Source organism: Maylandia zebra, unplaced genomic scaffold (assembly GCF_041146795.1).
Source record: "Maylandia zebra isolate NMK-2024a unplaced genomic scaffold, Mzebra_GT3a scaffold11, whole genome shotgun sequence".
Taxonomy (NCBI): domain Eukaryota; kingdom Metazoa; phylum Chordata; class Actinopteri; order Cichliformes; family Cichlidae; genus Maylandia; species Maylandia zebra.
In genome coordinates this window covers 5,477,819-5,492,746 of record NW_027490041.1, presented here as the reverse complement: position 1 = coordinate 5,492,746, position 14,928 = coordinate 5,477,819, and the positions used below count along the sequence as shown (strand labels likewise).

Here is a 14,928-nt window from a genome sequence, read left to right as displayed (position 1 = left end):
GAAAAAACAATTTATCTTATTTCTTAGGTGTTTTCAACCTCTGCTGCCACGCTGACGGCGTATGCGGCCAAACGGAAGAAGACAGTCTATATTCTTAGCAGCATGCACAGCGTGGTTCAGACTGATAACACTACCAAAAGGAAGCCAAACACTGTCACCCTTTACAACAAAACAAAGTGTGGCGTGGATGTGATGGACCAGATGGTTCGGGAGTACACTGTCCGCAGAGGAACACGGCGCTGGCCAGTTGCCGTGTTTTATAACATGATTGACATGGCAGCACTGAATGCACATGTGCTGTATCAAGCATGCACCGGGATGAAGGAAAGACGGGTGGACTTCCCGGTGGAGCTTGCAAGGGAGTTGGCTCACTCTCATGTAGCTGCGAAGAAGGCAAGAAAAGAACAGTTGCTTTGGACACAACCCTCCACAACGAGCCCTGGAAAAAGAGCCACGTGTCAGGTCAAACACAAATGCAAGAACAATCAGGCCACTGTGCGATGTGTTCACTGCAACAGATACACATGTGGTCAATGCAGACTACAGATACCATGGCAGTGCCAGGATTGTGAGTGATTGCTGAAAATGTTGAAATGTACTCACTCACTTTTTATTATTATTTGTACATATGTGTACAAATGGTTGATTTTTTGTACTGTTTTTATCAATAAATGTCAGCAAAAAAGGACATACACCCATGTGTGTTGATTTCTCCCTAAGATGGAAAACTGAAACACTCCACTCCCCCACCCCCTCAATCACACACCCCCACTCCCCTCCCTCCAGAATTCCCAGGTAACAACCTAATATACATATGAATGACTAGCCCATTTAGCTTCCACTTGTCTGAAGCTAAAGCCTAGCTAAAAGCCAAATGGCTGCTCTCCGGGGGTTTAAGTGGTGTTTGGTGCCACGCTCCACCTTCAGGTTTAAAACTAGTGTTAATGGAGTTTGAAGGTTGAGTTTGTTCCACGACTGCATTTCACTCACTGCCTCTGTTTGTATCTCTGTCACTGCAGGACCAACATGGAGCCAGAAGTCAACGCTCTCAGGAGGCCGACAAACCTCACAGAAGAAAGGGAGAGAAAAAACACACCTGTGACGAGTGTGGGAAGGGTTTTACTCTGAAGGCTTCACTAAAACAGCATCAGGTCATCCACACTGGAGAGAGACCGTTCAGCTGTGACGAGTGTGGAAAGTCTTTTTCCTTCAAGCGTTCCCTAAAAAGACACCAACTCATCCACAGTGGAGTTAAAGCGTACAGCTGTGATCAGTGTGGCAGAGCTTTTACTCAAAGTAGCAGCTTACAGAGTCATCTAGTTACCCACTCTGGAATTAAGCCATACACCTGTGATCAGTGTGGGAAGGCTTTTACTCAAAGTAGCCACTTACAGAGGCATCTAGTTACCCACTCTGGAATTAAGCCATACAGCTGTGACGAGTGTGGGAAGGGTTTTACTGTGAGGGCTAAACTAAAACAGCATCAGGTCATCCACACTGGAGAGAGTCCGTTCAGCTGTGACTTGTGTGGAAAGTCTTTTTCCTCAAAGGGTTCCCTAAAAACACACCAACTCATCCACAGTGGAGTTAAAGCGTACAGCTGTGATCAGTGTGGCAGAGCTTTTACTCGCAGTAGCCACTTACAGAGTCATCTAGTTACCCACTCTGGAATTAAGGCGTACAGCTGTGACATCTGTGGAAAAACTTTCAGCCAGAGAGGGAGCCGAAATACACACCTACGCATTCACACCAGACATGATGTGTACTGCTGTGAACAGTGTGGCAAATACTTTACAACAGACGCACAGTTACAACAACACATGTTTACCCACACTGAGGAGAGACCTTATCAATGTGACCTGTGTGAGAAGACTTTTAAAGCTCCACATCACCTGAGACGACACCAACAGATCCACACCAGAAAGAGACTCTACAAGTGCATCTACTGTGAGAGAAGCTTCTCACAGTCAGGTCATCGTAACATTCATGAACGTGCACACATGGAAGGAAACTACAGCTGTGACCAGTGTGCCCAAACATTCACCTCATTGTCTGCTCTGTGCAAACATCAGCGCGATCACTCAGGGCTGAAATCACTCCCATCACTGGATCACAGTGAATCTGAAGACACAGAAAGATCCTCTGGTTTCTGTGTCAGACTCAAAAAGCTTGAGATCAGGCTCCACAGAGTTCAGATAGAATCATTTAAACTTGTGTTGAACTGAACTGGTTGCTGGGCTGAACTTCTACATAATACAGATCTACATGGGATCTTCTTTTCTGTTGTTTTACTGAGTCAGTTTTGTCCTTTTTTCTCTGTCCTGGTTTTGCTCGTCTGTAAATGATTGAAACTCAGTCAAATAGTTCATTGTTCTCCAGCAAAACGTTTTGGAAACTCATGTTTAACCTTTAAAACTCTGACATGTTTTAGCACACAAGGCTTCATCGGGGAGTTCACTAATGATTGGACCATGAGAACAAAGGTTTTTAGTTCTTTCAAAGAGAGTCTTGGAGATGTTTGATGTTTCTGTTTTTTCTACATAAAGGAATAAACTATTTTTCTTGCTTCATGTAGTGTGGAAGTTTTTAATGTTTCTTCATCTGTTATGTTCTTGAATGTGTTCACGTGAAGATGGTACAAATAAACTGTTGTCAGAGATTTACAGTTATCAAACAGTTAGGTGAATAAACAACACTGAGACACTTGGAGACGGTTAAGGTGCTGCACGGGTGAGGGCTCAGAGAGGACTCACACCGAGCTGCAGTAGTCGTTTATTATTTATAGCAGGGTGAAACAAGCATAGCAGTTTCCTCTAATTTTGCATATGTGTGTGTGTGTGTGTCTAAGTTCGTATAAATGTCATAGGGTGAACTTCCTCTTTCTATAAACAGAGCGAGTAGTACATTTTGTTCTTTTCCTATTAAGAGTAAAATATGAACATGTACTTTAATGCAACATAAAACTCATTAAAGCGTTTCTTCTTTAACATCCCCTCCTGATGTTAATATTTTTCACTTAATCATACTTTATTATCAGCCAACAATCACTTGCTTATAACATTTTCAATTGTAGCATCATTCAGTATGTGTGTGTGTGTTTCTATACTAAATCTTCTTCATCCGATTCATCTTCTAGTGGCAGTCCAACATAGGTAATTACTGTGGCCTGTACCATTTTGTCAATCATGGATCTTATGCATGGTAGGATACATGTAGAAAACAAGCATAACAATAGAAGCAGAACTCCTATCAGTACGAGTCCTTTTATCACGAGGGTCTTCCAGCTGCCACTCAGCAGCCAGGTCAGCCAGTCCTCATTGTTCGTGACATAGTCTTGTTGCTGCGCATTACTCAGTTGTTGCAACTTGTCTAGGGCGGTGGTCATGGTCAAGGAGTGCACGTTGTCCGGGATATAGGTGCAACAAGTGGTGTTGAATAAGACACAGAGGCCCCCTCTCTCAGCGAGAATCATGTCCAGGGCGACCCTGTGTTGCATGACCACTATTCTGATCGCGTCGATTTCCTCATTCTGAGCCTTATTTATCTTTGTTGAGCTGTTCAGGAAAAGTCCAAATCGGTAGTCAAGAGTCTCAATTCTTAACGTGTTTTTTCCAGTTCCGACCCATGGGAACAGTGAGTGCAGGACCTTCTGTCCGGTGGTCCACAACTTGAACTCCGCTGGTACATCACTGCCCCAGATTGGGTCATGGGGTTGCACGTCATCAGTGTTCCTCTTGCGTCGTGGTTGGTTCTGATGACATGGTTGACCATAACATACTATTGGCGAGACTAGAGCACACTGTAGGCATCAAGGGCGCTGCCTTGGATTGGTTTAAATCTTACCTCTCCGATCGGCTCTCTTCGGTTCACTTGGCCACCTCCTCCTCCTCCGCTGTACCTGTTTGCTGTGGTGTCCCCCAGGGATCTGTGCTAGGCCCTACCCTGTTCTCACTGTATATGCTTCCTTTAAGTGTCATTTTTGAGAAATACCACATTGCCTTTCACTATTATGCCGATGACATCCAGATCTATTTTGAGCTGAATGATGATCTAGCTATGTCCGTGAGTAACTTTCGAGAGTGCATGTGTGAGGTCAAGCAATGGCTTCTGGCAAATTTTCTTATCCTTAACGATAAGAAAACTGAAATTATGATCTTTGGCAGTGACGCTCTTTGTGCCAAACTTCATGATGCTTTTGGTTTTCTCACTAGTTCTTTCCCTGACACTGTTAGGAATCTGGGTGTGCTACTTGACAGCTCATTTAAACTTGATAAACAAGTATCTGCTGTCGTCAGATCTAGTTTCTACCAACTTCGCCTTATTTCCAGGGCCAAACACTACATCCCACACAATGACTTGGAAAAGCTTATCCATGCCTTTGTTACGTCAAGACTAGATTACTGTAATTCACTTTATTATGGTCTCCACTCTACTCTTTTACATAGATTACAGACAGTCCAGAATGCCGCTGCACGCATTCTAACTAAAACTAAGAAGTTTGCTCACATCACTCCCGTCCTTGCTGATCTGCACTGGTTGCCTGTGAAATTTCGTATTCAATTTAAAATTCTGTTGTTTACTTTTAAAATTACTAATAACACAGGGCCAAGTTATCTTAAGGAACTCTTAAATTCATATCTTCCTACGAGGGCCTTAAGATCTTCCTCACAGTCATTGTTGGTTCAGCCCAGATCTCGCTTGAAGTCTAGAGGTGATCGAGCGTTCGCTCTAGCTGCACCTGAGCTGTGGAACAATCTCCCGATTGGCATCCGGGCGTCTGATTCTATTCAATCTTTTAAATCACGGCTTAAAACATATCTGTTTGAACTTGCTTTTTCTACTAGTTAAATTCTCGCCTTGCTTCTAGTGAGTTGTTCTATTAATGTGTCTGGTTGTTTTGCGTTGTCCTGCGCTGTCAATGTTTTCTATCACTGTGTTTGATGGTACAGCTTTACTCTGCTATAGCTGTGTGCTATAGTTTATTTTATTAGTGGTTTTACCTGTGAACATAATCTCTCACTTATATGACTCTGACGTTATAGTGCTAATTATTTTATTGTTGCGTAGCCTATGTCCTCTATCACTGTGTATGATGGTACAGTTCTACTTTGCTATAGCTGTGTGCTATAGATTATTCCTATTAGTGGTTTTTACCTGTGAACATAATCCCACACTTATATGACTCTGATGTTTTAGTGTAAATCATTTTATTGTTTTATTGTTTCATGTAAAGCACTTTGGTATGCCCCTGGCTTTTAATGTGCTCTATAAATAAAGATTGTTGTTGTTGTTGTTGTTGATGGAATACTCTGAAGGTGTGGTCTGACACTAAAATTGGGGCGCAGAGTCCGGTACAAGAAAAGCTCACAACTAAGACAAAACTGCTCCTGCAAGGAAAGCTCACTGTTATGCATGCAAGGTGATCAGCTCTAGGTGAGAAGACATTTAAATCTCACACTTGTTCTGCTGCATTTTTGAAGCTCAATTCCAGGAACAGATCGCAAGGTTCATTTTTATATACACTGCAACTGCCATGAGGACAGGGCCATTTTTTTGTTGTTGTTTGTTTTTCCTTTTGCTCTGTGCAGCATTTTGGCAGCATTTTTAAATTTCTCTTTGTATTTTTTCTTTCTTTTACTAGTGAAGAGATGTAGCGTGAACAGTTATACAGTCTAAATATCCCATATGGGTCGTGTGAAATGGTGTTTTCAGTTTCATTCAGTTGAAGTAAAGAACGTTGAATATTTCTAAGTGTGCTGTTTTGAACCAACATGTCACAGTATGATCAGTGCTGTAATTTTTGACAGTCACTGTATCAATGTTATTTTTGCATCCCTTGAATAAAGGTTTTGACCTGCAAGTGCTAATTTCTTTAGTTATTGGGGTAAAATGGGTAATGTTAATAGGAAGGTGTTTGCCAATTCAGTAACCTAATTTAATGTTAATGGAAACTAACATTATCTCAAATTGTTTAGTTATAATTGTTGTTTAACTGAATCTTGATTTTTGATCTTGATTTGTTCTTTCCCAACATTTTTCAAAAGAAACAGTCTAATTTCTTTGCTGTGATTGATTCCAGAGAACACGGAAGAACTGACATTATTTAACTGTTGATTTATGTAGATTCAGTGGAGGAGTAATGTCAGTTTAATTCTTTACCTACTGTCAATGCAGTGAAATTAGACATTTTGTTTTGAAAGGTTACTGGTGGATGCCAGCAACCATCTTGGAAGAGAACAATATAATCTGTTATAAGGCCTCCATTTGAAAATTGTGTATTTGATGCTAGAATATAATAGCAAAATGTAATTTGAAGATAACATGTAGTATTTAAGTGACCAAGTAGTATTGGGTAAAAGTTATTGAATGGTGTTGGGATAAAGTGAGAAAATTGTGAAGGATTAAAATATTCCAAGAGCTCAAATTACTTCATCAAAACATGTTTAAGTCACATTTTATCAACACAAATTGCACAGGCTTATTGAACATGAATAAATTGTTTAAGTTGCTGCCAAAGCAAAACATCTGTGTGCAACAAATGTCCACCATTGAATTAAGTAAATCCAACAACATATTTTTTTCAGTGTAGTTTGGACTTTATGATTTCTGTAACTGGAAAATATTATTTTGTTTAAAGACAGAAGTGACCGCATAGTTGCAACATCAAAGGGAAATATTAATTAATTATCATCAAGTATATTTGTTGCTTAAGCGTTTGCACTATAACTTAAGTAGGATTATAACTTTTAAGGAAGGAAAGATTTCAGATATTTAGTTCACTGCTTCAGTTATTTTATATGAAATTAAAACATTTACGTTGGTCAAATATGATGCTCTAAATCAAATAAAAGTTTGAAAATAAATGATGTATTTTTAAATGCTGCAACAAATGTTCACAAAAAGTAACTATAATTAAAACCAGTTAAACAAAATCAAATGTTTGAATCATGCTTAACCAAATGCCAGGCTGGAGAGCTGAACCTAAAGTATACGTAGAAAGATTTCAACATCTGAGCAGTTTTTAATGTTTTTATCACATATAAATGTCACAGCAGTGGGTCCTGGCCCAATGCTTTGTGTTTTTGGTTTTCTTTGACTCTTGTTTTTCTTGGTTTTTGTTCTTCTTATTTATCAGGCTCTCAGTAATCTTAGTTCTCCCTCCCTCAGTGTTCATTTCAGCCTGTGTTTAGTTTCTGTTCCCGTGTCCCACGTTTCATCGTTTCATGTCGAGTCAGCCCTGTCTCTCTGTTTCCTGTGTCTCCCCAGTCAGCCCCGCCTCCCTCGGGCACTCATGTGTGATACAGAGTAATAAACCTGACTACATTTGCTACACTCTCTTTATTACCTGTTACTTTAAAATTCATACACTAATTATGTCTGCCCATCTCTCTAATGTGAAGGTCAAAGGTCAACATCCCAGTGACATAAGAATAATCCCAAAGGGGCAAAGGCAGCGGTTAATTTAGCACATTTAGCATCAAGGGTACAGCAAGGATATACTTTTACTTATTGTGGCAGGGGTGTGGTCTCTGGCCTGCTGCAGTGGAGGCTGGTGGCGGGACGTTGGACGGCACAGGTGAGGGTGATGGAGCTCATGACTCTCCCCTTTATAGTGACGGAGGAGACTGGCGTGGGGGAAGCGTGTAGTGGAGGAAGCCGAGGAGAGAGCTGGTTTCTGGCTACAAAGACGGCGTCAAACCAGAAAAGATTGCTTGTGGTCAAATAATGTGTAATAATAATGAAATAAATAGGCCATTGGGAAAAACGGGATTTTGAAATAAAGACTGACTTTGAAAAAAAGGACATTTTGGATTAAAAATGGCTGGGAATAAATAAAATGCCTCAGGAATAAACTCTGTTATTGTGAAAAATAATGATCATGAAATAATATTTCACAATAATAAGTAAATTTACCGTATTTTCACGACCATAAGACGCACTGTGCTAAAAGGCGCAGTCTCAGTTATGTGTGCCATTACTGTATTTAACACACACATAAGGCGCATTGGATCATAGGGCGCATACAAGTACCGTATGCGTATTTAAAAATAAAGCGGGAGCAAACCTGAGTTCGGTACCTTACTCACATTTTTATTACCAGTAATCGTCATCATCAACAACACACAAGCATACAAGTGTGCGTATTTAAAAATAAAGCAGGAGCAAAACAAAGTTTGGTACTCACATTTTTATCATCAAACCCATCGAAGTCCTCATCCTCTGTGTCTGAATTGAACAGCTGCGCTAAATCTCCATCAAACATGCCAGGTTCACTTTCTTCACTGTCAGAGTCACTTTCCGTGCCGTGCGGCTCCTCGGAAATGATGCCGGCTTTTGCGAAAGCTCGAACAACAGTGCCAGCAGCCATGTTAGCCCAAGCATCTACAATCCATTGGCAAATTGTGGCGTAACTTGCCCGGCACTGCCTTCCACTCTTGGTGAAACTGTGGTCTCCATCGGTCATCCATCGCTGGATGTGTTTGTCGCCGATGTGTTTGCTGCAGTAGGAGCGGAAGATGGCCAGCTTTTCCTTATAATCCGCTGGAAGTTGCTGCGCTACCGTAGTCCTGGTCCGGATGGAAAAATGGCACCGTTTCATAAAAAGTGAAAGTGAAACTGCTTTTAGCCGAATGGTGACCGTCGAAACGCTTCTCCCGCTCGTTCTTTGCTCGATGATCGCCTTATGTCCGCGGAAACTCAGCTGCGTATTCTTGACCTGTCGGAGCTTGTTTTCCAGCTTCCTCCACTTGCGAACCATCGATTCATTAATCTTAAATTCTCTCGCCGCTGCTCGATTTCCATGTTCCTCCGCGTAGCTGATGGCCTTCAGTTTAAACTGTGCTTCGTAAGCGTGTCTCTTTGCCATTTTCAGGGTTGTTAAAACAACGGTGTCCTGCATAACGCACATACCTGTTCTTTTATACAGGTATGTGCAATAAAGTCAACGCACACACTTCACCCTTTAGCGTTCTCATGGTGTTCTCTACTACATCCTCCTTACAATACAAAGGGCGCACTGCGTTATAGGGCGCGCCGTACTTTTTGAAGAAAATCTAAGACTTTTAAGTGCGCCTTATGGTCGTGAAAATACGGTAAATAGCAGAATGCAATATATTTCACAATAATGAGCTTTTTTTCAAAATGTGTTCAATTATTTCACAATATCATTCTCACATTACATATCTGTGTCTTATTTATTCACATAGTTATTTATTTCATCATGACTTATTTATTTATTTAATTTTGAACACTTTGGAGTTCCATATGGTTGTAGTGGGCTTGTAATGTAAATGTGGTCTGATTAAATGTGACATTAATGCTGACGCTGCATAAACCTGATAAAACAGTTCTATTAGTGGGTCTGTGTGATCAGCATCAGTGGGTGAAGGTGTTTCCTTGACTAGTAGAACGTCATGTTGGTGTTTAACAACACATGAGCCAACATCAGACTCCGAGCGCTACGATGCTAAAGATCAGAAGATCCAGTGTGACATCATCGTTACCTGGCAACAGCAGCCCTCATCTGACTTTATTGGAGGATATTTACACCAGCAACACGGTTTAGTTTGATATGACGGATCAACAACATGCGCTGTGATATCCAGTTCATCTGTAATAGATACAGGATCTAATCAGTGAGCAGATATTTGATCAGCTTATTTATAATTATACTAGAAACAAACACAACTGTGTTGGTGATTCATGCAAACTTGCATATCAGCCTTTGAAGGTTTTGTAGTATTGAGAACAAAGAGGTTGTGTTAGGGCTGAAAAGCCCGACTTGTTCTCCTCTGCAGGTCATCAAATGCACCACAGAAGTTTGTATTTGCACAGCCTGTATATGTTTGATGGCTTTATTATTCTCTGTTCAAAGACAGTAAATATGGAAAATGTCTCATGTAGTATCAGCTTCATTTAAAATGACTGCAAACATTTAGAGAACATGTGCTGCTGTTTGTCCTACATTTCAACACTGAATGAACCCTGAAAACATGATGGCAGCTGGCAGGTTGGAGTTCACATGAAATATCGGCTGTATGAAGACTGGAAATATAGATGATAAAAACATGCAGCCAAACATTTGTGGACATGAATAAACTATCTGATCCAAAAAGCAGGAAGTGACACAGCTAGAAAGTGTGTAACAGCTGAAGTCAAATGTGATGCAGAGTTGAATCTGCACTTGGATCCATCTGTGAAAGGTCCACATGTAGGGATCACATGAATCCTGATGTTTGTCAGTCAGCTTGATAACTCCATCTACTGTGGCTACATATACTGGGCTGGTAGCTCCACAGTGTTGGAAAGAAACTATTAAATGTGCAAAGTTTAAAATCAGAGGCTCTTCTAACACAGGAGCCATGTTGAGTTTAGATCACAGCCGACCACCGGCAGTCTGAAATGGAATGAAGCCCATTGACAGCCAGCAGGTCTAAACAGGAACGCACCCATTTGTATGTGTGGCAATGATGTGGCTGCAGCTGACACAGGATTGGTTCAAACTAAACATCAGACACATTTCACAGAGTTCACAAATAAACTCACGTTTTTATTTTTGAAGATGATCATAAAGTAGAATTTATGGTCCAGTAGAAACAGCAGGAGGTTTGAGCCCTTCTGATGGCAAGGCAAGGCAAGTTTATTTGTATAGCACAATTCAACAACAAGGTGATTCAAAGTGCTTTACAGAGACATTAGAAACAAAAACAAATAAAAAGCATGATTTAAAATTGATTAAAACAAGCAAACAAACTAACTAATTAACAAACAAACAAACAAAACAGTATATAAAATCAAAACAGATCAGAACAGTAGATAAAATCAGTAGTTAAATGTAAGTTTTGAAATTTAAGCTTAAAAGTGTGGATTTGGTGCTTTATTCAAATGCAGCTGAGAACAGGTGAGTCTTCAACCTGGATTTAAATAAACTTAGTGTTTCAGCTTATCTGAGGCTTTCTGGGAGTTTGTTCCAGATATAAGGAGCATAAAAGCTGAATGCAGCTTCTCCGTGTCTGGTTCTGACTCTGGGAACTGATAAAAGACCGGATCCAGATGACCTGAGGGATCTGGAAGGTTCATACTGGGTCAGGAGGTCACTGATGTATTTTGGTCCTAAACCATTCAGAGCTTTATAGACCAGCATCAGAACTTTAAAGTCTATCCTCTGACGGACAGGCAGCCAGTGTAAAGACCTCAGAGCTGGACTGATGTGGTCCACTTTTTTGGTCTTAGTGAGGACTCGAGCAGCAGAGTTCTGAATGAGCTGTAGTTGTCTGACTGATGTTTTAGGTAGACCTGTAAAGATGCTGTTACAGTAATCAAGCCTACTAAAGATGAATGCATGGACTAGTTTTTCCAGGTCCTGTTGAGACATCAGATCTTTTATCCTTGAAATATTCTTGAGGCGATAGTAAGCTGATTTTGTTATTGTCTTAATGTGTTTTTCTAAGTTTAGGTCTGCATCCATCACTACACCCACATTTCTCGCCTGGTTTGTGGTTTTTAGATGTATAGATTGAAGTTCTCTGGTGACCTGTAATCGTTTTTCTTTGGCGCCAAAGACTATTACCTCAGTTTTGTTTTGTTTAGCTGGAGAAAATTGTACGGGGCCTTGGTCTCCTGGTGACATTGTGATATATATTTGTGTGTCATCTGCATAGCTATGACAGTTTATTTTGTTGTTCTTTATAATCTGTGCCAGTGGGAGCATGTAAATGTTAAACAGAAAGGGTCCCAAGATGGAACCTTGGGGAACTCCACATGTGATACTTGTCTGCTCAGATGTGAAGTTACCTGTTGATACAAAGTATTTCCTGTTTTCTAAGTATGTTTTGAACCAGTTTAGTACAGTTCCTGAAAGACCTGTCCAGTTCTCCAGTCGTTTGAGTAATATGTTGTGGTCAACTGTATCAAATGCTGCACTGAGATCCAGTAAAACTAAAACTGACATTTTTCCACTGTCTGTATTCAGACATATGTCATTAAACAGCAGAAACAGGATTTGGAGGAAGATGTTAATAGATTAGAAAGAATTGTACACTGTGAATCAATGCAAGTCTTTCTATATAGACAGATCTGTAATAATCCCTCAGGTAGGTTCCTCTGGGACAGTCACAGATAGAGACACCAATTCTGACATCCTTTGAAAGCCTGACTTTGAATTGTCATCACTCGTCATGCACACAGATGTTAATTCTACATATTCCTGGTACTGAACTCTAAATCAATATGAAGAAAATGCTCCTGCTAATCTGCATCTATGTTGATATCAAATCCTTTTCCAGCACATGGATAAATCTCTATAAATCTTTCAGTCTGATCAGAATGGGCACAGTGTTGTTATTGCAGCTCCCTGATGTTTGAAAAGCTAAATGTCCATTTTAAAGTGCTCGTGTGTAGGATTGTGTTTCCTTCCTTTGTGCAGTTCTTACAGTAAACATGTTTGAATGTTTCCTGTTCATGTCATGACAAGTCATGTCAAGCATGATGAAGAGATTGATTAGTCAGTCACAGTGTAAAGAGTCCTCCTGCCTGCATCGCTCGCCAGTATAAACAGACCTTTGCTCCTGGAAAACAAATATATCAAAGTCATGTTGTCCAAGAAATGCATTTTATCTCACCAGTGAATCAAAGAAAGTCTGTATACTTTCTGAGAGTGAGAGGTGAACGTCAGACAGTTCTTAGAAAATGTAGTTTCTCTTTAAGCTTTTAACGTCTCTTTTACCCCCATTTGTCTAAAACTACTTGACAGCCCTTCATGTCAGAGGTTTATTATCTGTGCAGGATGGAGCGCATGGTCTCAGTCAGGCTGGACACGATCACTCCTACAGGAAGTAAATTACTGTGATTTTATTTCACCTGTGAAATGATGAAAAACAGCAGAATAGCTCACGCTAACAAACGGGTGTTGAAATGTTTCATTTTCTGCTGTTTCACAGGTCAAAAAGGGCGTCGAAGCAAACTGAAGCTGAGCTGCTGCTGCTGTTGTAGTGCAGCATCTGCTGTGTGCTTCATCAGAGAACCTTCTGTACACAGCAGACAGAGGCTGCTGCCACTGAAGTCCATCTGCTAGAGAGCTTTAAACACTGGTTATTGAAGTGGCTTTGATGATACTGATACACAGTCTTTGCTGCTGTCACAGGACAGGGATCCACCAGGGAGTAGTTGTCAGGATAAAGAGCCTTCGCTTCTCTAAATATAAACTGGATACTTGTAGGAAACTTTGGGAAGCAGCATTTTTCCTCATATCGTCTAAACTGAAGTTAGCTCAGGTGCTTCTTCCATACTTGCTCTGCAGAAAGCCAAAGAGTTTGGAGCTCTGCAAACATTTGCAGCACAGCTGGATGTTTGTAACTTTGGTCACCTCTGTATCATCCCTCAGATTCTTTCTGCACAGCTTTGAAACCATGACAGCACGAGTGATGCTGAGGAGACGTCCAGTTTAAACAGACCTTTATTCCTGGAACACAAACACATGAAGTGATGCTGCTAAAGAAGAACATTTAATCGCACTAATGAATCAAGCATCTGTTTGTCTGTCAGTCTGTCAACAGTTCCTCTGATCGACTTCAGACTTGGTGGGTATTTTGTTTTTGCAGCGGTCAAAGTCGATCAGCGTGTTGCTTTGTCTGCTGTAAATCTGCCTGTACAAAGGGAAACATGCATGTTTTAGATGCAAACTCACAACATGGCTGCATTTTTGTGATTATGTGTATTTTATATTGATTTATTCTATTATGTTTTGTATATGAATCTTTACAAGTGTGTCGATACAAAGGCTTGATTAAAACAAAGGTCTCAGCTGTGCTGTTAGGGATGCTCTCATATTTGTTTCAAATGTAATAAATCAAAGGATTTCAGGCTTTTCATCCTTTTTATTTGTTTGGTTCTAACAGCAGCTGGATAAAAACATGCAGGTGATGAATATAATTGTGTGATATTATGAGCATTGTGAATAAAGAAAGAGCAGAGATAGTAAAAAGGAAACAGGTGATGGACGTGAGATTTTCAGAACAAAAGCTCCTCAGTGAGACGATCACCTGGACACAAGGTCAGGCAGCTGGGACTCATCTAGAGAGCAAAATGGAAAAGTGATCTGTGCAGAACATCACTGTTGATTGCAGTTATTTACATCAGACTTCTTCTCTGAGATAAGAGCACCATTTCTGGGAAAGATGACAGTATTTCCAGGCTGGATGCTGTTTGCAGGGAGAACTGAATGAAACTCTCCTGCACCTCAGCGCTGAGGTCCACACCTGTGAACACAGATGAGGTCAATCTGCTGCAGCACGTAGAGCTTTACTGATCAGCAGGTTCAAAGGATTCAGCAGAGCGTAGAGTCAGAGCTAAACCTGGGAGTCACTCACGCAGTCCGGCTGGCGCATCTCCATCTGAACACCTCCGGTGTCGCGGCGCGGGCGTCTCAGATGGCCAACAGCCCTTGGTGGCACCTCCTCTCTCCACGCTGGTCCTCGGGGATTCCATCATCAGGAACGTGCGGATGAGGGGGGCGCTCACGCTGTCGTTCCCGGGAGCCACTGTTGTTGACATAGTGGACAGAATTCCCAACATTCTGGCGTCCCACCCACAGGTTAACCGGCTCATCATCCACATCGGCACCAATGACATCCCCAAACAGCAATCTGAGCTGCTGAAGTTGGACTTCCTCCAACTCTTCAGCCTCCTTGGTCAGTTGCAGGTGAGTGCTTTTATCTCTGGGCCCACCCCCACCTGTGGCAGAGGGATAGGCCGTTTCAGCCGGCTGCTCAGCCTTAACACCTGGCTTTCCTCCGCCTGTGTCTCCCACGGCTTGGGTTTTATTAACAACTTTGATGCCTTCTGGGAGAGGAGGCATCTTTTTGGGGCAGACGGGCTCCACCTCAACGCCTGGGGACGCCGTTTGCTGTCCGCCAATTTGCCATTTGGCCG

General features: G+C 41.3%; 1 protein-coding gene across 2 annotated transcripts in view; it reads left to right on the top strand.

The window, feature by feature from the left end:
* Positions 1-14,928, top strand: part of LOC143415954 (uncharacterized) — a 40,343-nt gene that overhangs the window by 9,763 nt on the left and 15,652 nt on the right. Inside the window, exon 3 of one of the 2 annotated variants that reach the window (XM_076881336.1) lies at positions 1,020-2,703. The exons of the other annotated variant lie outside the window; for it this stretch is intronic. Coding sequence (XP_076737451.1) covers positions 1,020-2,225 — 1,206 coding nt within the window. The 3' untranslated portion in view covers positions 2,226-2,703. Of the gene's footprint in view, positions 1-1,019; positions 2,704-14,928 lie in introns of those variants that run through there. 2 annotated transcript variants of the gene reach the window in all.